The sequence below is a fragment of the Trichechus manatus genome, unplaced genomic scaffold (assembly GCF_000243295.1).
Source record: "Trichechus manatus latirostris isolate Lorelei unplaced genomic scaffold, TriManLat1.0 scaffold00033, whole genome shotgun sequence".
Lineage (NCBI taxonomy): Eukaryota > Metazoa > Chordata > Mammalia > Sirenia > Trichechidae > Trichechus > Trichechus manatus.
Window position 1 is genome coordinate 9,340,307 of NW_004443969.1, and position 25,438 is coordinate 9,365,744.

Below are 25,438 nucleotides of genomic sequence, written 5' to 3' on the forward strand. Positions count from 1 at the left end.
CCGGCACAGCTACACAGACCAGGGAAGTGGCTCCTAAGCAGCATAGTACAGCCTGGCTAGAAGGGGTGGAGATGATACACAGCACCAGGTATTCAGGAAACAGGAAAAGAAGGTAAGTAGAAAGAGACGAGAAACCGAGAAATGAAGAAAAATGAAAGAGAAAACAAACAAGAAAAAGAAAAAGAAAAAGAAAAAAAGCCCCCAGGGATCCCACCAGCGTGGTGGTGTGGACCGGGGAAGCAGTTCCCCAGCCAAGTGCTGCTTCACAGCCTATCAAGAGGAAGCAAAGATGGTACATGGAGTCAGGAGTTCAAGAGAAAGGAGGGGGCGGAGGTGAGAGGCAGGGAGGAAACCAAAAGAAGCCAAAAAAAGCAACACCAGCAACAAAGAAATGGCAGTGAAGAAGCCGGCCAGTGTGGGTGGGGTGAATCCACACGGCATGGAACCAGTGCCTCCCATGCCATGGTTGTGGCCTGTCGGGAATCTGGGAATTGGCCTGCTGGGAAGTGGCAAAGGCCTAGTAGGGGGAGGCAGGGTAGGGGGTGGGAAAGCGTGTCTCACTGGTTACCGGGTGTTCTGTCTCCTGCTGGGAGTTCCATGAATCTGCTTTCCCATACTCCCTGTCCGCCAATCTCCAACACGAGTCCAAGATGGAGGATCCGTGCTGTGTTAGCCAACAGGGGACCTCTGCTCATAACTCTCCTCGCTCTCTGTTCTCTGTCAGTTTCTTATTCCAGTCAGTGCTTGGTTGAGTTCTTTATCTCTTTATTTGATGCTTAGGGTTCCAGGGTTGACGTTTGTCACTGTTTTACTTAGTTTTTTTGGTCTCTGCTGTGGAGGGATGGTGTGGTGCTTCTGTGTATAGTGCCAAGTTGGCTCCACCTCCTCTGGTGAGGAAAGCTGTTACACTGGGGATGGCGCAGATGGAAAGAAGCAGCAGAGAAACGGCAGCAGCAGAACCTGGAGACCGTCCCGAGACAGCACTGGAGCTGACCCGTGGAGCAAGTGAGCTAAGTGTCTTTGCACAGGAGGCTTCCTGGCAGAGTGGGGTGCCTCCGGGCACTTATCAGTGGAGCTAGGCTTGCTGACCCATGGAGCAAGAGAGCTGAGTGCCTTCCAGCTGAAGTTTACTGGTGGAGTGGGGTGCCTCTGGCACATATCAGAGGAGCTAAAGAGCGTTAGAACACTTGTCCCAGCAGGGCAGATGTGGCCGGAGAGGCCCGAGGGGCTGAGAGACCAAGGAACTAGGATGCAGAAGCTGAAGACACAAGGAACACAGGAAGCAGAGCTGCCTCAGTCTCAAAGGGTAGGGCCATGACCTCTGGGGTCTCAAGGGATGGAGTTGCCACTAAGATGGACTAGGAGAATGGAGTCACCCAAATTCGAGGGAGCAGAATTGCCCTTACAGCTGGCCTGGAAGGCAGAGCTGAAGCCCAAGGCTGAGGGGCCTCCACTCAGAATCCGGAGAGTGTGGCCAATACCTAGAGTCTGGGAGGGCAGGGCCACTGTCTAAATGGTCTCAGAGAACAGAGGATTATTTTCAAGCCTGGAGAGCTCACATAATGTGTTCTGCTGACTTGCTTGCTGCCTGTTTTCCCTTCCAATTTCTCCCATTTGTAATGGAAATGTCTACCTTGCACCCGTTCCACTACTGTACTTTGGAAGCAGATAACTTGCATTCTAGACTTCACAGATGAAGAGGAATTTTCGGATTTTGTACCTGGAGTTGAATTAAGACTTTTGCTATGATATAATCGGGTGAATGTGTTTTACATGTGGCAAGGACATGAATTTTGGGTGGCCAAAAGGTGGCATGTTACGGATTGAATTGTGTCCCCTAAAAATGTGTGTCACCTTGGCAAGGCCATGACTCCCAGTACTGTGTGACTGTCCACCATTTTGTCATCTGATGTGATTTTCCTACGTGTTGTAAATCCTACCGCTATAATGTTAATGAGGCAGGATTAGCAGCAGTTATGTTCATGAGGCAAGATTCAATCTACAAGATTAGGTTGTGTCTTAAATCAATTTCTTCTGAGATTTAAGAGAAGTGAGCAGAGACATGGGGATCTCATGCCACCAAGAAACAAGAGCCAGGAGAATAGCACATCCTTTGGACCCAGGGTCCCTGAGCTGAGAAGCTCCTTGACTATGGAAGACAGATGACAAGGAGCTTCCTCCAGAGCCGACACAGTGAGAAAGCGTTCCCCTAGAGCTGGCGCCTTGAATTTGGACTTCTAGCCTCCTAAACTGTGAAAGAATAAAATTCTGTTTGTTAAAGCCATCCACTTGTGGTATTTCTGTTATAGCAGCACTAGGTAACTAAGACACCAAGATAGGAGAAATTAGAAAAGGACAGAGATTACAAAGGGATCTTTAGTGATGGAGGCAAAGCAGTCAAAAATGTCTGCCAGTTAATGTTTCCTTCCATTCCATTTCCAGTCATACCCATGATGATAGTTACCATCCACCACTTGAGTGGCGGTGCAATCAGTCAGAGCCAGCTTCCCTGATGCATAGCACCCCAAATCCATACCACTGGAGTACAGGGCAGATGGGGTCAAGAGGCAAATGTTGGCATTCTAAGAAGGAAATGTCTTCCTGTTGTTAATAAGGTGTCCCAGGCTTGGCAGTTCACAGGTTGAACCAACCCATGACTCTAGCTTCTCTACTGATGAATGGGACTCATGATGAGCAAGATCCAGACACGAGGGGACTTTCACAACAGATCTGATCAAATTAAAAAACACTTAGTTATGTAGCTATAAAATAAGTTGTCATTTTATGTATAATTTTAACTCACCAGGATTTCACTAGTAATTACATAAAATGCCTTGGACACCCTGAAGAAATGACCACAAAAAGTAATAAAACAAAATAAAAAGAGCAAGACAATTCATACCTTTTGGTACTATTTTGTCTGGTTTGTTGCTTTGTGATCTCTTCAAAAGCAAGAATTGGGCTACAGAACAGCTGACCACTTTTCCTGATAATCCTTTGCTTCATGGCAGTTAGACTACTCCATTCACGAACAAACCTCAAAATCTGGCAGAAAATGAGATAATGAACAGAGTCAGCAGCTCATTAGACATCTTTCTTTGAAAGTTAGGCTATTTTCAACATCAGAAAACCAAAGTTTTATTATATCCCCCAAATACGCTTTTCAGTTTCCAATTAAAGGCTTCCTTTAATTTGATGCAGTTTCATATCTTCGTTGCGAACTATCTACAGCAACTTCTACAGAGATCAATTCGAGGACTCTCTAAAGACTAGTCTCAGGGCCCCCAGCACATGCCCTTAACGAGCATAAGGGCCAACAGTGATAAAGTGCTCACTGAGCCCAAAAGTGGTCTCACTGTGTGAAGCACAAATGCCAGCAGTGGCCAAGGCAAAACTGGGGAAAGCAGGTATTGTGGTGCTGACAGAGTGATCGTGAAGTGTCTGAGAACGGCTATGCACCCAACTGACTAAATTATCATAGAAGAACAGTCATGAATAAATCTGGGAAATTTTTATTAAGGTGATTTATATCTTACTTAACAGGTCCCTAGGTATGCACTCGACTGCTAACCTAAAGGTTGGCAGTTTGAACCCACCCAGCAGTACTGTGGAAGACAGGCCTGGTGATTGCTTCTATTAAGATTACAGCCAAAGAAGTGCTATGGAACAGTTCTACTCTGTAACACATGGGGTCACCATGAGTCAGAAATGACTTGACAGCAACTAACAACAACATATCTTACTCGGAGTCCCTAGGTAGTGCAAACAGTTAACATGCTTGGCTGCTAACTGAAAGGCTGGAGGTTGGAGTTCACCCAGAGCCCTGGCGATCTGCTTCCAAAAAATCAGCCATTGAAACCCTATGGAGCACAGTTCTGCTCTGACACACATGAGGTTGTCATGAGTTGGAGTGGACTTGATGGCAATTGGTTACTGGTTATATCCTACTAGCCAATTATACATCACTGCCTGTTTTCTGGGAATCTGAGAGTCGGAATAAGATAATACCAGAGAAAAAAGCTCACTGCTACCCTTCCCTTTAAGACAGGTACAGCTGACCCATGGGCCATGCTTCATTTTCACTCAGAAGGTAAAACGATTTTCTTGTAAAATGGTGCCTGCATGTGGGGCCAGTCCCTCTGCATGCTGACCCTCCTTAGCAATGCAGATGCAGAGGCTGCAGATCAGAATGAAGGCCCCCCCTTGCATGTACTGGGCCTGGAGCTGCCCACTGGTGACTCTGGCAATGAATTGAGTCACCTCACATGGTATTATCCCTGCTCTCAGAATTTGTCATTGTTAGAGCTTAACCTTAAAAGATAAAATGTGATCCTGTCAGATACAAATACCACAGTTGCTAATCCTGTGAATGAGAAATTAAATGATGTGAGGATGATTCTGTCCACAGAAACAGCAACTCTAGGTGTGATCATTTGCCGGGAAACAGACTTCACATTTATTCTTAGCACCGGGGTAATTAACAAGCACTGCCTGAATCAATTAAAATGCAACCAGTGACTTGACTCTGCAACAGGCCACAAAGCGCTCTGCTTTTATTAATCTGAACATGATCATTAAAATTAATAAATATATTTTTATTTAAAATAAATGCACAGGACTATTCTTACCAGTGAGCGATTTTGTTTCAGCTGGAAGTTTGCTGGTAAATCTTCCCAAAGGTCTAATTTTATATCCAAAGGAATGAAATTACAGTTCATCGGTTTTCCATCCTGATTATAGATTAGGAAGACATTATTAATCAGCTTCTGTCTGTAGGCACTAGTAATTATTTTAAAAAGAAATAATTATATTACGGCATATGTTATGGATTGAATTGTGTCTATAGATACCAATGAAGATTGTCAAGGAACCGAGGAATGCTGGGGCTACAGAAGCTGAAAGACACAAGGATCTTCACCCAGAGTCAACAGAGAAACCCGTGGTGCCCTGAATTTGAATTTTTAGCCTCATGAACTGTGAGAAAATAAATTTGTTTTCTTTAAGCCACTGGTTTGTGGTATTTCTGTTACAGCAGCCATAGGAAACTAAGACAGCATAGTATTCCCAGGTTCCTAGACAATAAACTGAGCTGGTACATTCTAGACAAGGGTCCATCCAAAATGGCTACTCAGAAAGGTGGGCTGAGTGGGGGCAAGGGGGCAGGCTCTATATAACAGCTTGTGTGTCTCACTATCTCCACCTACTCCAAGCCTCCTGCATTCAGCCTGGGATACTGTGTAGACTATCCCGTCATACTCTTCTCTATTGCCTCATTTAGAAATAAGTGTCAAAACTATGAAATCTGTATATTGCAAATCAATAAAGAAGAATAATATATCCTTGAAGTTAACTGTAGAGCAACCACTCCTAAATTCACAAATAAATTTCTTTATAATCATTGAAAATGTCAGTATTGTATCAAAGGTGGGTATGGCCCTCCCCAAATGGATTGAAAAACCTGACCATTGTTAAAAGAACAATGGAAGTGAGAAGGCAAAAAAGCAATTCCAAAGGAATGATTTAAACATTTGCTCCCTGAAAGCAATGTGGATTCATGAGGACTGACTGCCAATAGGACCTGAGATGGTTAACACCTGGAGAGTAAATAGACGTGCACAATATTGTGAAGTCTTAAGGGTAAAGCTCCAAGTACAGGAGTGTAGTTGGTTAAATATGAGTAGAGATACTTAATTTTAAAGGGGAAGAAGAACCTCTGCATAGGAAAATCTATTGCATCAGCAATAGCTGAGCTCATATTCGAATTCTCTCAGCCAAAATGAAATGTTATAGCCCCCATAATCACTTTGGAAGAAATCCACAAAAAGTTCTTATATATTGATTACAAGTTTAGATTTGTAATTGCTGTTCTAAATAAACATGGAGTTAGACTTGGGATTCTAGCTGGCTGAAACGAAGTTTTTTTTGAGTTATATTGTTATTACGATGCAGGATGCTGAATATCTGGTACTGCTCTTCCTTTAAGGGTGTTCTTTTAGACAGTAAACTAGGTTTTTTAATTTTATTTTTTCTTCAAATTTCTACTTCTATACAACCAAACACTTCGAGGGACAGAGTAGCAGGGGTTGGGGTCTGAGGACCATGGTTTCAGGGGACATCTAGGTCAACTGGCATAACAAAGTTTATTAAGAAAATGTTCTGCATCCCACTTTGGTGAATGGTGTCTGCAGTCTTAAAAGCTAGTGAGCACCCATCTAAGATGCATCAACTGGTCCCAACCCACCTGGAGCAAAGGACAATGAAGAACACTAAAGACACAATGAAAATATTAGCCCAAGAGACAGAAAGTGCCACATAAACCAGAGACTCCATCATCCTGAAACCAGAAGAACTAGATGGCGCCCGGCTACCACCAATGGCCATCCTGACAGGGAACACAACAGAAAGTCCCTGATGGAGCAGGAGAAAAGTGGGGTGCAGAACTCAAATTCTAATAAAAAGACCAGACTTAATGGTTTGACTGAGACAGGAGGAACCCCAGAAGACATGGCCCCCAGACTCTCTGTTAGCTCAAAACTAAAACCATTCCTGAGGCCAACTCTTCAGACAGAGATTAGACTGGACTGTGGGACATAAAATGATACTTGTGAAGAATGTGCTTCTTAGCTCAATAGACAGATGGAACTAAATGGGCAACTCTTGTCCAGAGGTGAGATGAGAAGGCAGAGAGGGTCAAGAGCTGGCTGAATGGACACGGGAAAACAGGGGTGGAAAGGAGGAGTGTGCTGTCACAGTATAGGGAGAGCAACTAGGGTCACATAACAAAGTATGTATAAATTTTTGTATGAGAAACTAACTTGAATTGTAAACTTTCACTTTAAGCACAATATAAAAAAAAATCTACTAGATTTTACTTCAGCTCTTCTAAGGCAAAAAAGGAAAGCTTTCGTCTCAACTCTGCTGTAGCTATGAAAAGACATGTTAACATTTCATCTCATTAGTATCTCATGTTTAGAAGATTAACTGAATGATAACATTTATGGCAAAGGGACATGTGTTTAGAACAGTCATAAAAATGCATCCGAGACCATTAAGAGACCTGAGAAGTTGATGGGGCCCCGCTACACAGGCTGGGGTGGCAGAGCCAGAATATGAGCCAGAGAGGCTGTCACTGCAGTGTGGCTTGGCAGTAGGCACACTCTACCCTCTACTGGAAGACTGAAGTTTCCCTCTGCCCCCACCCGGAAGAGGGAAAGCATAGATCAGATAATACAGGGGGCAGAGCTTTCACTGTAGAGAGTAAAAAGTTTAAAGTGCGTAAGGGCTTCTGAATTCCTATGGTATGCTCTGTCTGACGTCTGCCTTTTGGCTTCTCGACCTTTAAGCTCCGCTGGGGACCTGGCTCGGGCACTCAGACAGGACTCTAGAGGAGTGCCATGCCTTGGGGCTTCCTCCAGTGTGGCTCACCATGTCTAGAGGCTCCACATGGTGGGATGGGGTCCAAGCCTATAAGAGGAGCATTGTTTATGGCCTGGCTTGGTCCTTGGTGTGTTTCTCTTTCTTGGCTGTGGGCCCATGCTAGAGGTTGGTTGGGGATTTTGGTATTCAAGAGCCTAGCCATCTCCTTCTAATGATATTGTGTAGCACACCATCTGTCTATAACAATATTTGGCTACTTAGAAAATCTACAACTGAACGATTGGTCAGCTCCAATACGGTTTACAAGTTATCTTTAACAAAGTATTCTTTCATTAACTAGGTGACCCATAGGTTTAGTTATAGATACTATTTTATTATATTTACAAAGATTAGAAATTTGACATTGCAGACCAAACCAAAGTATTCATACTGTCATCAAATTTTTCCTCAAATACTCACATTAGTTTACCTGGGCCAAAGATTCTCCTATGGCTCCTAAGACCCATTCAGGGGATCTACAAGGTTAAAAGTATTTTTGTAATAATAGTAAGATATTATTTGCCTTTTCACTTTCGTTCTCTCACAAGTGTACAGTGAAGTTTTCCAGAGGCTACTTGACACGTGATATCACGAGAAATTGAATGCAGAGGCAGACATGAGAATCCAGCTGTCTTCTATCAAGGTTTTAAAGATAATTGCCAAAAATGTACAATGTCACTCTTCTCACTAAATATTTTTGTTTTGAAATATGTAATTATTTTTCATAAATACGTTATTTATAGAAATACATAAAGGCTTTGTTTACATAGATATAAAAAGGCTCTATTGTTGCTTTGTTATTTTAAAATGAAATTAATAAATGAATATTTCTAAATGTCTCCATTTTAATTTCAAATATGGTAAATATTAATAGAGACAACCCGCAATAGGGATCCTCAATAATTTTTAAGAGTGCAAAGTGGTTCTGAGATTAATGTTTGAACATTACTAACCTAGGCTGTGGCAGGAATCTGAGCAATCATATGACTCAAGCTTCCTAGAGTTCATTCAACACAGATAGGCTTTTGTAAAGCTGCTGCTGTTGCTACTAATTATCAGTGCAGGAGCTAACGTTTTTTGACAGTTTCTTGTGGCTGGGCCCTGTGCTAAATGCTTTACATGCAATAAATTAGCTGATTTTATCCTTGCAACAACTCTTTTCCACATTTTACACTGTAGGCAAAGGAGGCACAGAACAACTAAGTAACATGTCCAAGATGACACAGCTGGAAGGGAACAGAGACATGTGAACTGAGGCAGTCTGACCCTGAAGTCTGTGCTCTTAACTACCCTGCTGTTTGTTCTCTCAGTGTCTTCAGATTTTACACAGGAATTTGAGAACTAGCTTTCATGCCTACTTCATTGTTAATAAAACTAAATATCTCCATTGAAACATGAGAAAAGGAAGCCTTTTATATGTTTCAACTTATAAAATCTGCACGATGCTTACCTTAGTATAGAGATGAATTCGGTCAGTATTCTTACTTCCACAAAACATTAAGATATCATATACTGGCAAAGTCGCTGAACTCTTCAACTGTTCTAATGAAGAAGACATGAGAAACTGCAGGCTTACTTATGCTCTTTCCAAAATAGCTTATTTTAGTCTTCTGTAGGTTAAAACCAAAAACCAAACCTCTTGCTGTCGAGTCAATTCTGACTCATAGCAACCCTACAGGACAGAGTAGAACTGCCTCATAGGGTTTCCAAGGAGCGGTTGGTGGATTTGAACTGCCAAACTTTTGGTAAGCAGCTGAGCTCTTAACCACTGTGCTACCAGGGCCCCTTCTGCAGGTTGGGATGATAAAACGGCTGTATCGAAAGAGTCAACATAGCTGATGAAGAATATGTGTCTGGACTTGAAATAATACCACAGTTGGCCATCTGGGAATCCTGGATGGCACAAATGGTGAAGTGCTCCACTGCTAGTGGAAATGCTCAACTACTAGCTGAAAGACTGGCAGTTGGAATCCTCCCAGAGATGCCTTCGAAGACAGGCTTCGAAAACCCTACGGAGCACAGTTCTACTCTGACACACGTGGGGTCACCATGAGTTGGAATCAACTCCACAGCAACTAACAACAACAACAAAGGCCATCTAATTGCATATTGGCTTATGTGGTAACTAGTTACTTTTCATTTTTGCTAATGATGCAACAGGAAATAAACAGACTCAGAATTAGGTGAAAAGGATAAAGTCAGGCATAAGGGTGAATGTCCCGCTACCAAGAGTTGTTATTAGTTGTTAGTAGACTTGAAGGAATCTAGAATCTATCCTGTTTACTAGAGCGGGTTTAAGCTGAAAGTGAATGGGCACCGTTTTGATTATCAGGAGCAACACAGCTATGCTATTATATCAACCACTTAAATGCTGATTCCCTGTGGCTTAGAGCCTCACACTCACAAAAGGAGATAAGTGGACAAACTTCCTTTCTGACTATCTTTTTTGATTTAACCTCGTTCTTAATCCCATTGTACAATATATTCTGAGTGAGACTCAAACTGGTCTAAATAATAATCATAGTTAACACTTTTTGAGCACTTAAAACACACCAAGCAATATTCTAAGTACATATATTAACTTATATTAACTCATTCAGACTTCAAACAACTCTTAGAAATTAGTGCATTTTACAGATAAGGAATCTGAAGCACATTAACTTACCCAAGGCCACACTGCTAGTAACAGGATTTAGATCAGGCAATTTGGATCCCTACCATTTGCCTGTCAGTATGTCATATTGTGGTGGCTTGCATGTTGCTGTGATGCTGGAAGATATGCCATGGTATTTCAAAAACTAGCAGAGTCACCCATGGGGGACAGTTTCAGTGGAGCTTCCAGACTAAGACAGACTAGGGAGAAGGACCAGGCGATCTACATCTAAAAAAACTGGCCAGTGAAAACCTTACAAATAGCAGTGGAACATTTTCTGATATTGTGCCAGAATATGAGCCCCTCATGTTGGAAGGCAATCAAAATATGGGAAGAGCTGCCTCCTCAAAGTAGAGTTGACCTTAATGATATGGATGGAGTAAAACTTTCAGGACCCTCATTTGCTGATGTGACATGACTCAAAATGACAAGAAAAAGATACAGACATCCGTTGATAATCAGAAAATGGAATGTATGAAGTATGAATCTAGGAAAATTGAAAGTTGTCAAAAATAAAACGGAATGCTTGAAGATTGATACCCTAGGCATTAGTGAGCTGAAATGGACTGGTATTGGCCATTTTGAATTGGACAATCATATGGTCTACTATGCCGGGAATGACCAATTGAAAAGGAGTGGCATCACATTCATTGTCAAAAAGAACATTTCAAGATCTGTCCTGAAGTATAACGCTGTCAGTGACAGGATAATATCCATATGCCTACAAAGAAGGCATATGACTATTATTAATTAATATGACTATTATTCAAATTTATACACCAACCACTAAGGCAAAAGATGAAGAAATTGAAGATTTTTACCAACTTCTGCAGTCTGAAATTGATCAAATATGCAATCAAGATGCATTTATAACTACTGGTGATGGGAATGGGAAAGTTGGAAACAAAGAAGGATTGGTAGTTGGAAAATATGACCTTGGTGATAGAAACGACACTGGAGATTGTAAGACAGAATTTTGCAAGACAAAAGACCTATTTATTGGAAATGCCTTTTTTCAATAACATAAACGGTGACTACACAGGTGGACCTTGCCAGATGGAATACACAGGAATCAAATTGACTATATTTGTGGAAAGAGATGATGGAGAAGATCAACATCATCAGTCAGAACAGGGCCAGGGGCTGTCTGTGGAACAGACCATCAATTGCTCATATGCAAATTCAAGTTGAAGGGGAAGAAAATTAAAACAAGTCCATGAGAGTCAAAGTACAACCTTGAGTATAGCCCACCTGAATTTAGAGATCATTTCAAGAATGGATTTGACGCACTGAACACTAATGACTGAAGACCAGACTCATTGTGAGATGACATCAAGGACAACATCCATGAAGAAAACAAGAGGTCATTAAAGAGACAGAGAGGAAAGAGAAGACCAAAATGGATCTCAAAAGAGACTCTGAAACTTGCTCCTGAACGTAGAGTAGCTAAAGCAAAAGGAAGAAACGATGAAGTAAAAGAGCTAAACAGAAGATTTCAAAGGGTGGCTCGAAAAGCTGAAGTAAAGTATTATAATGAAGTGTGCAAAGACCTGCAGTTGAAAAACCAAAAGTCAAGAACACACTATTTCTCAAGCTGAAAAAAAACTGAACCAAAAAATTCAAGCCTCGAGTTGCAATACTGAAGGATTCTGTGGGGAAAATACTGAATGACACAGTAAGCATCAAAAGAAGATGGGAGGAACAGAGTTACCGTACCAAAAAGAATTGGTTGACATTCAACCATTTCAGAAGGGAGCATATGATCAAGAACCGATAGCACTGAAGGAAGAAGTTCAGGCTGAAGTGAAGGCATTCCCCAAAAACAAGACTCCAGGAATTGATGAAATACCAGTTGAGAGTTTTCAACAAATGAATGCAACACTGGAAGCACTCACTAGCCTATGTCAAGAAATTTGGAAGACAGCTACCTGGCCAACTGACTGGAAGAGATCCATATTTGTGCCCCTTCCAAAGAAAGGTGAACCAAGAGAATGCATAAGTTATCGAACAATATCATTAATATCACACATAAGTAAAATTTTGCTGAAGTTAATTCAAATTCAGTTGCAGCAGTACATTGAGAGGAAGCTGACAAAAATTAAACCCAAATACAGAAGACGACGTGGAATGAGGAATATCATTGTTGAAGTCAAACGGATCCTGGCTGAAGGCAGAGAACACTAGAAAGATGTTTAACTGTTTGTTACTGACTATGCAAAGGCATTTGGCTGTGCAGATCATAATAAAATATGGATAACTGTGAAAAATGGGAATTCCAGAACACTCAATTTCATGAGGACCCTGTATATAGACCAAGAGGCAGTCGTTCGAACAGAACAAAGGGATACTGTGTGGTTTAAAATCAGGAAAAGTGTGCATCAGAGTTGTATTCTTTCACCATACTTATTCAATCTGTGTGCTGAGCAAATAATCCAATAGACTGGACTGTATGAAGAAGACTGTGGCATCAGAATTGGAGGAAGACTCATCAACAACCTGTAATATACAGGACAACACAACTTTGCTTGCTGAAAGTGAAGGAGACTTGAAGCACTTACTCATGAAGATCAAAGACCACAGCCTTCAGTATGGATTACACCTCAACATAAAACAAAAATCCTAACAATTGGATCAATAAGCAAAATCATGATAAATGGAGAAAAGATTGATGTTGTCAAGGATTTCATTTTAGTTAGATCCAAAATCAATGTCCGTGGAAGCAGAAGTCAAGAAATCAAATGATGTATTATATTGGACAAATCTGCTGCAAAAGACCTCTCTAAAGTGTTAAAAAGCAAAAGTGTCACTTTGAAGACTAAGGTGCATGTGATGGTTAAGATTGTGTGTCAACTTGGCTGGGCCATGATTCTCCGTGTTTTAATGTAATCACTCCCATGATTGAATATACTGTGAGTAGCCAATCAGATGAAAGGGAGTCTCCTCGGGGGTGTGGCCTGCATCTGTATATAAGCAGACGTTCTGGCTCTTTGCTCTCTCTGGATCCTGCGGCTGCTTCCTGTCGTCTCATCTCCTGTTCTTGGGACTTGAGCTGTCAGCTTATCTGCCGAACCTGGGATTCATCGATCTGCACAGCCTGTGAGTGGGAGCCCTGGTCTCAGACCTTCCGATGTTGGGCTTGCCAGCTTCTGCAGCTGTGTGACTTGGGAGAGGCCTCTACCCTGATCCACGGACTTGGGATGTTCTAGCCTCTACGATCACGTGAGCTGTTTCCTTGATATAAGCTCTCTCTATATATATACTTATACACTTTACTGGTTTTGCTTCTCTAGAGAACCCAGCCTAAGACAGGTGCATGGTATTTTCAATCACCTCATAGGCATGTGAAAGCTGGACAATGAATAAGGAAGACCGAAGAAGAATTGATGCCTTTGAATTATGGCATTGGCAAAGAATATTGAATATACCATGGGCTGCCAGAAGAACGAACAAATCTATCTTGGAAGTATAGCCAGAATGCTGCTTAGAAGTGAGGATGGGGCAACTTTGTCTCACGTACTTTGGACATGTTATCAGGACGGACCAGTCTCTGGAGAAGGACATTATGCTTGGTAAAGCAGAGGGTCAGAGAAAAACAGAACTCTCTCAACTGGACAGACTGACACTATGAATGCAACAATGGACTCAAATGTAGCAACGATCGTGAGGATGGTGCAGGAATGGGCAGCGTTTCGTCCCATTGTACACAGGTTTGTTATGAGCCAGAATTGGCCTGACATCACCTAGCAACAACAACAACAATGTGAATCCAGAGCCTGACCTTTTAACCTCTGAAATAGTACTTCAGTGACCTCTGAAAGTACTTTCTGAGCTCTAAAAATCTATGATTTGTTTGCCATTCTACTTGCCGATGGCATCATATTATTCCTCTGTTCCAGGCACTGGTCAGTTCACAAACTTGGTTTGTGGATTACTGCCATATCTCATAAATTAAAATGAACATTTTTTCACACTTTAACATCTCTGAAATTGGCATGTCTCAGAGTCAATAATCATGCCATCTTACAATCACTGGTGCCAGATGGAGACTGTGAAGTGGTCATCATTGCCTGAGCATGCAATAGCTTAGTCACAGCTGTTACACTGCCCCCACTTCAACACTACACTTGAGGTATGTGCATTGTTACTATGTATGTTGAGTGTAATTATCTTTAAAATGTTCTAAAAAAAATTCACTATGATTTTGTATTTGAAAAGTTATTATGTATACCAAAAAACTTGAAGCAAATATGTATCATTGGAGGAATAGCCAAAATTTTGCATCTTCTTGCAAAGGAATAACCAAGTGCTTCGTGGGACCTACGGAGAGACAATCCCTGCACACCAGGTAAGCTGTCTTCTGATTACCACGATGTGCAAAAAAGGTTGCCTATTACATGCTAAGCAAAGCAACCCGAAGGCAGGAAAACCTGCCAAATCCCTGAGAATAGATGAAAGAAATGTCGAAGCAACGGAGAGCATGGTATGACCTGGTCTGGGCTATTGCTGAGGTACTGTGTCATAGTTTAATTGGCAGCATTTTTTCTTCTTAATGGTACATAAAATAAGTGCATTTCACAATCAGTGTGTCTTTGGATTCGAACAACTATGGTTAAGGCATTAAAGCTTAATGATCAGAAGTTATTCTTTGATAAAAGCATTGTGATGTGAGAACAATTCCAAATGGGTTGATATTCATCCTTTGTACCTAGTGGCTGCTTGGGCAACACAGTTCTCTTTTCAGTGTTTTCATGAAGTGTAATTTAATGGTTTGATTCTAATGATGCATCTTTTAAAGACAGGGCCATCCTTCCGGATCCCTAGAATTCAAATTACAACAAAACTATACTTCCAGAATAGTACATATCACCCTGATGTTCTAAAAGAGTATATGTGGGAAGAATAAACATTTTAACACAGTGTGCCTCCTCTGTCTTCTTTCTGTTTGTTTTTCATGGGAATCTATGTTAGTGGCAGATGTGAAGCATATTTCTTGTATGGAGTTCTCAGTCCACTGATCTAAGAAGTGAAGGAATGGAAGGGGCCGGGAGAACGCTGGCATTGTCTGGAATGGATAGGGTCAAGGTAAAATTTCACTGGCAAAATAGAATTTCTAAGAGTCAAGTGATTTTTGAAACATATTTGTAAGTATGAGCTAACGTAGGTCTTCATCTAGGGACTGATTTACAACTAACAAGCCAATATTTCCCTGCCATAGATGGAGAGACTCAAGGCCCAATCAGGTCTGATTCCCAGGCTGATGATTAGTCCACTGAGTCATATGCTGTTCTAAGAGCTTCATCAGCACTTGGGGGTTTTTTCATAGCAAGAACAAGGAAACTAGAGATTCAAAAGAACATATACCCACCCTGAGTGTACACTGTCCACTTGAAAGCCACTAAAATGAACAGGGACATAAACAGGATCCATTCTAAAATTATCTTTGGGAAGACCTAGAGGAATCAGAGAAAGGGAAAGCTGATGGAAGAAGAAAAGAGGATGCCTTGAGTTCAGAAATTCTTAAATGAATATTTTGTTTTAAAGCTATAAATTTAACTCCAAATTATATCAACGTTTAGTAAGTAGTCTCATCCCAACAATTTTGGATATGTTATAATGAGAATGGAGTCCTGGTGGCGCAATGGTTAAGAGCTATGGATGCTAACCAAAAGGTGGGCAGTTTGAATTCACCAGCTGCTCCTTGGAAACCCTATGGGGCAGTTCTACTCTGTCCTGTAGGGTCGCTATGAGTCAGAATTGACTTGACAGCAACGGGTTTTTTTTTGGTTTATAACGAGAATATCAGTCTGTGGGTTACTGTGGTCACTAACTAAGTAATAAGGAAAATAACTCAAAAGTACTCATAATCTTTTGCTGGATGGCCCATAAAGTGCAGCAGTGTATGATATACAGGCTGGTGTTTGCTCACCATCATAGCTATAAACAAATGACTGGAATCAACCAAAAAGTAAGTAAATCCAAAATGCTATATGGTTGATTCCAAATGCAACCAGCATTCATACAGCCTTGCAATTACATTTCCTAAAAATATTTTCTTAGAGCATCTGGGGTCTTAAAAGCTAGCGAACAGCCATCTAAGATGCATCAATTGGTCCCAACCCACCTGGAGCAAAGGAGACTGAAGAACACCAAAGACACAAGGAAGATATTAGCACGAGAGACAAAAAGGGTCATATGACCCAGAGACTGCATCAGCCTGAGACCAGAAGAACTAGATAGTGCCTGGCTACCACCAATGACTGCCCTGACAGGGAACACAACAGAGAGTCCCTGACAGAGCAGGAGAAAAGTGGGGCACAGAACTCAAATTCTAGTAAAAGGACCAGACTTAATGGTCTGACTGAGACTGGAGGGACCCCAGAAGACATGGCCTCTGGACTCTCTGTTAACCCAGAAATAAAACCATTCCTGAAGCCAACTCTTCAGACATAGACTGGACCATAAGACATAAAATGATACTTGTGAAGAGTGTGCTTCTTAGTTCAAGTAGATACACGAGACTAAATGGGCAGCACCTGTCCAGAGGCAAGATGAGAAGGCAGAAAGGGACAGAAGCTGGTTGAATGGACACAGGAGATCCAGTGTGGAAAGGAGGAGTGTGCTGTCACATTATAGGGATAGCAACTAGGGTCACATAACAATGTGTATGAATTTTTATATGAGAAACTAACTTGAGCTGTAAGCTTTCACTTACAGCACAAAAAAAAAAAAGAAAAATATTTTCTTAGAAAAAAAATCCAACACACCATGTTTTAAAATATGCCAATTAAATGAAATTCATATGTAAAGGATTAATGATCTGCTAAATGTCTGTTCCACCACCCATCTGTCAGTTTGTCATACTGTAGTGCCTTGCATGTTGCTGTGATGTTGGATGCTATGCTACTGGTATTTCAAATACCAGCAGGGTCACCCATGGTGGACAGGTTTCAGCAGAGCTTTCAGACTAGACAGACTAAGAAGAAAGGCCTGACAATCTATTTCCAAAAATTAGCCAATAAAAACCTTATGGATCACAACAGAACACTATCTTATTCCCTTGGTTTGGACACATCATCGAGGAGATCAATCATTAGAAGAGGACATCATATTTGGGGAAGCAGAGATCAACAACGGTGAGAGAGACCCTTGGTGAGATAGAATGGCATACTAGCTGCAATGATAGACGAGAACATGCTGGCAATCGTAAGGATGATGCACCTCTGGGCAACATTTCTTTCTGTTGTACCTAAGGTCGCCATGAGTCAGAGTCGACTTGATGGCAGCTAACAACAACAACAAGAAATATCTGTTAATAATCCATCAAAAAGAACCTCCCAATATCAAAACAGCACCCTCACCGTGGGAGTGGGCAAGGCTTGCTTGGGGCTGGGCAAAAGGCCTGGTGGCAGCACATACAGCATTTATTGTTTCTCTCTGTGTGCAATGTCTGAATGGCAGCATACACACACTGCTCTTCCAGCCATCTGCTGTTTAAGCATGTGGTTACAAATAGTTGGCAATTTTAATATAAAAATGAATAAAAGGAAGCTGGAACAAGCTAGTAACCTCAACTCTAATGGAAGTACTATGTGTTAAAGTACACAGTTATTATTTGGACGCTGTGGAAATAGAAATAAGACTTACCATTACTTGGCTGGGGAGTGAGTCCATCTTCCCTTTCAATTTCTGATGGCTCTTCCTTGTTCTCAGGCAACAATTCAGGTGCTGACGGTGCACGGACTTGTTTTTCACAGTCAGGGTTAGTTCCAACTTCTCTGGAGGTGTCTTTCTGAGAATCATCCTTTCCACATTTGCTTTTACCCTGGGTCTGGATGAGGCTATCTATTTGCAGAATTTAAAAAATCAGATAGACAATTTACACTTCAATTTAGTGAAGACCATTATTTACTCAAAGCCTAGTTAAAAATGTAAAGTTTAAAAAAAAAGTCACAGCTAGGTCTTATAAAAAGAAACAAAATTAACCATGTTCAGTTTATATAAAACATAGAGTCTAATACATGTCAAGTGCTATTCTAGGTGCTGGAGAAACAGCAAGGAACAAGGTAGGTAAGTTCCTGCCTCCTGGAGATTCCACTCTATGTGGTAGAGATAAGACAATAAACAGGTAAACAAATAAATGTTGTTGCTGTGTGCCATCGAGTCGATTCCAACTCATAGCAACCCGATAGAACAGAGTAGAACTGCCCCATAGGGTTTCCAAGGCTGTAATCTTTACAGGAGCAGACTGCCAGGTCTTTCTTCCTGCAGAGCCACTGTTGGGTTAGAACTGCTGACTATTTGGTTAGCAGCTGATCGCTTAACCACTGGGCCACTGGGGCTCCTTAAACAAAAAAATAAATAGGGTCTTTTCAGGTAAAGAGAACAAAACAGGGTTTTTGTGAGTAAGAAGATGGAGGAAGGCACTAGTGTAGCAAGTCATCAGGTCAAGCTCTTGGAGGAATCTCCTGTGAGCTGAGAGCTGTTCATGAATGCAGGAAGCCTGGTCTGGGGCTTGTATTCTTGGAAAAAGATTTCAAATGTAACTGAAACAATTAGAGGGTTTCAGGTAAGGGAATAATAATAATGACCTAAGTTTTTAAAGGATCCCTCTGATTTCCATGCAGAAAAGACCACAAGGGTGTAACAGATGAAGCAAGGAGTCTAACAGGGAGGCTACTGAGGTCTAGGAGAGAGGTGATGGTGACCTCAAGCCAGATGGCAGCAATAAAGATAAAGTGGCTGGAGTCAAGACATATTTTGAAGGGTCTACCAACAGAACTTGTTCATGGATCAAATGTGGGAGGTAAGGGAGGAATTAAGGATGGTACCTAGGTTTTTAGAATGCTGTAGGGAAGACAGGGGAGGAAAAGCTTTGGGTGTTCGATATAGAGGTCGTGGGGGTGGGGGTGAATCAAGAATTCCATTTGGACATGTTAAGCTTGAGATACCCATTAGATATTAGGGGGAGATGTTAAACAGGTTGCTGGATAGATCCCATCTGGAATCCACGTGAGAGATAGAAATCTGGGAGATATGCACTGTAAGAGATTAAGTATAAATACAGATGTTACAATGTGAACAAAGTACAAAGAAAAGAATTACGTATTGACAAATATTAGCATTCAATGTATACTATACCAAATTTTATCTACTGTACTAGAGACTGGATTAGTAACCTTTATAGGACTGTAATAACCCAGCACTGCTCCTTTAAATTTTTGGATTCCACTCTTTGCTCAAAGTGTTATATTGAAGGCATGGTTTAAAAATTTAGATGAATTACAATTAAGTTTGCTTTTCAATACTTTTGGAGTACATTCAAATAAAAGCTGGAAATCATTATGCCAAACTGTAACAACTTAAATGTAATAATTACAAATTTTATATATAGTAATATCACTGTTTGAACATCTTTCCTCTTTAATCAGACTCTTATCATATTCGCAAAAGGTATTCTTTTGTTTTGTTTAAGTTGTTTGACTGTTTATTAAATCATGGGTACAGAAACTTTCAGTATTCTCTTGGCATTCTAAAGGAAAAATCAGAACTAAAAAAGCCCATACTAAACTCTGATTTACATTGCTCAGCTTACATACTCAATGTGAACTGACATTATCTTACAGTCACGAGAGACTTTATTTTTATTGCCTGTAGCAGCTGGGAATTGAATCAGATAATGCTAATTGTGACAAGGATATTATATGGCACAAGCTTGTGGTTCCAATTCAGTTCATAGACAACAGGTGCCCACATTACAAATATAACTACCCAGATGGCAGACTTGTCAGTTTGGGTAGGAACATGCAAAATTGAAAGAGGAAAGACTCAGCTACTGATTATATTTTCCATCAGATCCAAACTAAGACAGAGAGGAGAACAAGGCAGGCAGGCAGGAATTGTAATATCAGAACTTATATCTTAGCTGAATTTTATGTTAATGTCAATACGCTGGAGAATTAAAGTATGACTGAAAAACAGACATGTACAATTATTATAATTGATAAAAGAAAATCAGTAATTCCAGTTTCCAGTTATCAACTTGTAATTTTTCATTAGCATAGAAATGTTCTATAAAACTGGAAACAAAAGGAATACTAATAATAATTTTCTTAAGACAACTGTATTATTAGTACACCCTCTCCTCACTTATTGACATGGTTAGATTTCAAAGACCAGGTCATTATGCGAAATCAGCATTATGCAAAAATGGAGGGTAACTGCATCAAATCACAAAATGGAGGATGACTACATCATTACATAACTGTCAAATTACATCAGTACATAACTGTCAAATTATATCATTACATAACTGCCAAACCACTGAGAATCAAGACCTAGTCAAGGTGACACATACCTTTAAACAACAAAGCCTGCGTTATTCTTGCCTTGCATCTCAGTGTTTGTTACTACCAGACATATGTTGTTAATGCACAAAACAGGTGGATAGTAGGTTTTTTACTACTGTTGTAAATGTGAAATGTTGGGTAACGAAATAGCTGGTAAGTGAGGAGAAGGTGTAATTATTAATAGGCATTAGTAATCATTTCAGAAACAAAACATCAGAAAATGACATATCAAATATACTGTGGTAGGCGGAGCCAACACGGCACTATGGACAGAAGCACCATGCTGTCCCTCCATAGACCCGAAAAACTAAGTAAAACAGAAACAAACATCAATCCTGGAACCCTAAACATCTAATGAAGAGATAAAGAACTTAGCCAAGCACCAAATGGAATAAGAAACTGATAAGAGAACACAGAGTGAGGAAAGATACGTGCGGAGGTCCCCAATCAGCTAATGTAGCACGGATTCCCCATCTTGGACTCCTGTCGGAGATCAGTGGACAGGGAGCACGGGAAAGTAGCTTCACGGAGCTCGCAGCAGGAGACAGAACAACTGGTAACCAGCAATATACACTTTCCCACCCCCACCTTTCTTCCCTCCACTGTGCCTATTGGATTTGCCTTGCCCATGCTGGCTGGCACCATCAGTCTCATTTGTTTATTGCCGGGTGTTGCTTTTTTCCGATTCTTTTGGTTTCTTCCCTGCCTCTCGCCACCTCCTCCTCCTTTCTCTTGATCACCTGGCTCCATGTGCCAGCTCTGCCTCTTCCTGAAAGGTTGTGAAGCACTGCTCAGCTGGGGAACTGCTTCCCCAGTCCACGTCACCACGCTGGTAGGATCTCTGGGGCCTTTTTTTCCCTTTGTTTTGTTTTTTAGTTTTTTTGTTATCTTTTGTTCTGTTTTGTGTTCTTTTTCTTCTCATGGCTTGGGAGCCACTTCCCCAGTTTGTGCAGCCGGGCCGGTGGAATCTCTGGGGGCATTCTTTCTTTTTTTTTCTCTTTTTTCCTTTTTGTCTTTCTTCATTTCTCAGTTTCTCATCTCTCTATACTTACTTTCTTTTCCTGTTTCCTGAATACCTGGTGCTGTGTGACAAATCTGCCACTTATAGCCAGGCCTAGGAGCCACTTCCCTGGTCTTTGCACCCACAGCTGTGGGATCCCTAGGCACTTTGCTTTTTTTCCTAATTTTTATTTATTTCTTTTCTTTCTCTTTTTTCTCCTTTTTGTTTTTCCCCATTTCTCGGTTGCTTGTCTCCCCACTCCAAAAGCAAGCTCCCTTAGTGCTTGTGTGTGTGTCTGTGTGTTTGTTTGTTTGTTTTTGGCTCCTGTTTCTCATTGCTCTCTCTCTTCTTTCTCATACTCAGCTCCACACATTACAACCTCCACACCTCCTTCCTGCCTATCTGTACTATGTGCTGAACACCACACCTCCAAGCAGCACAGGCATGACCTACGGAACCTGCCCTGCACTGATTCCCAGCACGACCTGCTGGACCTAGTACATAACACAAACAACCCATCCTGGCCCCTCCCTTTCAGCTGGACCTGTCCTGCGCACCACAGCTAAGCGACTGGCCCTACCCATTGGACAAGGAGGTGAAAAGTATTGTGCCCACGGACAAGCAAACAACAAAGAATGCACAGCCCGCCTGTTCAGACATAACCAAATTAAAAAAAAAAAAAAAGCAGGATGAAACAAAGAAATCTACAATCAATAAACAAAGAAAATAACTACTGAGTGACCCAAAGACAGCAGACAATATCAAAACATATAAAAAGACAGGACAAGACGGTTCCAGTAGGCATCCAAAATAAAACACCAGATGATTTTCCAGTAGAAGAAAAGGCACTGGAACTACCTGATAGGGAATTCAAATCTCTAACATTCAGAGCTATCCAAGAGTTGAAGAAAAAAGTAGGCAAAAATGAGGAAAAAATAGACAAATTCATGGAAAAGGAAGACAAATTCATGGGAAACACTGACAAAATATGGAAGATTTCAGGGAAATAATACAAGAACAAAATGTCAAAATAAATTCACAACTAGAAATCAAACATAAATAACAATTAGAAACCCAGAAGATAAACAACAAGATTTCAGAAAGGGACAGTGTCATAGAAGGCCTGAGGAGCAGGTTTGAAACAATGGAAGACACGATGAGTGAAACTGAAGACAAAAAATTGGATACAACTCTGTTTGAGGAAAAATCAGAAAAAAAGAACAAAGAAAAATGAAGAAACCTGAGAATTATGTGGGATACAATCAAAAGCAAAAATTTGTGAGTCATCAGAGTTCCAGAATGGGGTGGGGGTGGGGGGGAGCAAACAGAAAACACAGAGAGGATCATTGAAGAATTGCTGAAAGAAAACGTCCCTAATATCATGAAAGATGAAAAGATGACCATCCAAGAAGCTCAACAAACATCATATAGGATAGACTCCGAAAGAAAATCATCAAGGCATATCATAACCACACTTGCTAAAACCAAAGCCAAAGAAACAATCCTGAGAGCAGCTCAGGAAAAAATAAAAAGTCACATACAGAGGGGAAACAATAAGACTAAGCTCTGATTAATTGGCAGAAATCATGTAGGAAAGAAGACAATGGGAAGACATACATAAAACCTTGAAAAAAAAATTATCAGCCAAGAATAATATATCCTGCAAAACTCTTGTTCAAATATGTTTGTGAAATTAGGACATTTCCAGACAAACTGAAATTAAGGGAATATGTAAAAACCAAACCTAACCTACAAGAATTATTAAAGTGAGTCCTTCAGTTTGAGAACAAACAACATCAGACCACCGTCTGAATCTAGGACACAAGATCATACTAGCCAGATACCAACCTAAGAAATAAACTCTCAAGGACTATCCGAAACCAAAAGAACTACAACAGGGAACCAGAGAGGTTAATCTGTAAATGACAACAATGTCAGAACAATACAAGAGGGAATAAATGGCATACATATAGAACTTTCTAATGGAGAGGAAGGCAAGGCGATACCAAGTTATAACAGGTTCAAACCTAGGAAGATAAGGGTAAATTGCAAGGTAATAACAAAGAAAGTTAACAAACCTACTCATCAAAATGAAGAACAACATAAAGTCTCAGTAAAATCAAAATCTACAAAAACAAAAGAAATGAAAAAAAAAAAAATCCACAAACAAAAGGAATTCAGCACAGGCGAGTAAGAGGAACAAAGAAAATGTCAGTACTACAAAAAAAAGCACTACAAAATCACAGCAATAAACTCTCACCTATTACTAATCACGCTGAATGTAAATGGCTTAAACGCACCCATAAAGAAACAGACAGTGACAGAATCGATTAAAAAACAGGATCCATTAATATGCTGTCTACAAGAGACAAACCTTAGAAACAAAGACATAAATTTATTAAAAATCAAAGGATGGAAAAAAATATATCAAGTAAAGAGCTACCAAAAAAGAGCAGGAGTGGCAATACTAATCTCAGATAAAACAGACTTTAAAACAAAATCTACCATAAAAGACAAAGAAGGACACTATATAATGATTAAGGGGAAGATCCATCATGAACACATAACCATAATAAACATCTATGCACCCAATGACCAGGCTCCAAAATACAAAAAACAAACTCTAACAGCACTGTAAAGAAGAACTGACAGTTTCTCAATAGTAGGAGACTTCAACACACCACTTTCAGCAAAGAACAGAACATCTAGAAAGAAACTCAGCAAAGATACAGAAGAGCTAAAGGGCACAATCAGTCAACTTGACCTCACAGACATATATAGAACACTCTATCCAACCGCTGCAAAGTACACATTTCTTTCTAATATACATGGAACGTTCTTCAGAATAGACCACATTTTAGGTCACAGAGAAACTCTCAACAAAATCCAAAACTTTGAGATAATACAAACTATCTTCTCTGACCACAACACCATCTGGGCAGAAATTAACAACAGGAAGAGGAAGGGAAAAAAAATTACATGGAAACTGCATAACACCCTGCTTAAAAACTACTGGGTAACAGAAGAAATCAGAGATGGAATTAAAAAATTCCATCCTAGAATGAAATGAGAATGAAAAGACATCATTCCAAAACCTTTGGGACATAGCAAAGGAAGTATTCAGAGGTCAATTTATAGCAATAGATGCACATATCAAAAACGAGGAAAGGGACAAAATCAAAACATTAGCTACACAACTTTAACAGAGAGAACAGCAAAAAAAAAAGCCCACAACCACTAGAAGAAAGGAAATAATAAAGATCAGAGTGGAAATAAATGAAATAGAGAATAGAGAAACAATAGAAAGAATCAACTAAACCAAAAGCTGGATCTTTGAAAGGATCAACAAAATCGACAAACCACTGGCCAAACTGACAAAAGAAAAACAGGAGAGGACACAAATAATCCAAATAAGAAATGAAATGGGGTCATTAAAACAGATCCAACTGAAAGAAAAAGGATCATAACAGAATATTATGAAAAACTATATACTCCAACAAAATGAAAACCTAGAGGAAATGGACAAGTTTCTAGAAACACACTACCTACCCAAACTAACACAAAATAATGTTGAAAATCTGAATAGACTCATAAGAAGAGAAGAGATTGAAAAGGTAATAAAAAAAACTCCTAACGAAAAAAAGCCCTGGCTCAGATCACTTCACTGGAGAATTCTACCAAACATTCAGAGAAGAGCTTATACCAGTACTACTCAAACTATTTCAGAACACAGAAAAGGAAGCAACACTTCCAAATTCATTCTATGAGGCTAGGATAACCCTGATACCAAAACCAGGCAAAGACTCCACAAAAAAAGAAAATTACAGACCAATATCTCTCATGAATATAGATGCAAAAATTCTCAACAAAATTCTAGCCAACAGAATTCAGCCTCATATTAAAAAAATAATACACCATGATCAAGTAGGATTCATACCAGGTATGCAAGGATGGTTCAACATTAGAAAATCAATCAACGCCATCCACCACATAAATAAAAGGAAAGAAAAGAATCACATGATC

General features: G+C 40.3%; 1 protein-coding gene across 4 annotated transcripts in view; it reads right to left on the minus strand.

Moving 5' to 3' along the window:
* Positions 1-25,438, minus strand: part of ZRANB3 (zinc finger RANBP2-type containing 3) — a 284,417-nt gene that overhangs the window by 24,514 nt on the left and 234,465 nt on the right. For all 4 annotated transcript variants that reach the window (XM_023730197.1, XM_023730198.1, XM_023730199.1 and 1 more), the window contains 4 exons: positions 17,714-17,911; positions 8,867-8,958; positions 4,629-4,730; positions 2,903-3,045 (listed from right to left, as the gene is read on the minus strand). In XM_023730197.1, coding sequence (XP_023585965.1) covers positions 2,903-3,045; positions 4,629-4,730; positions 8,867-8,958; positions 17,714-17,911 — 535 coding nt within the window. The remainder of the gene's footprint in view (positions 1-2,902; positions 3,046-4,628; positions 4,731-8,866; positions 8,959-17,713; positions 17,912-25,438) is intronic.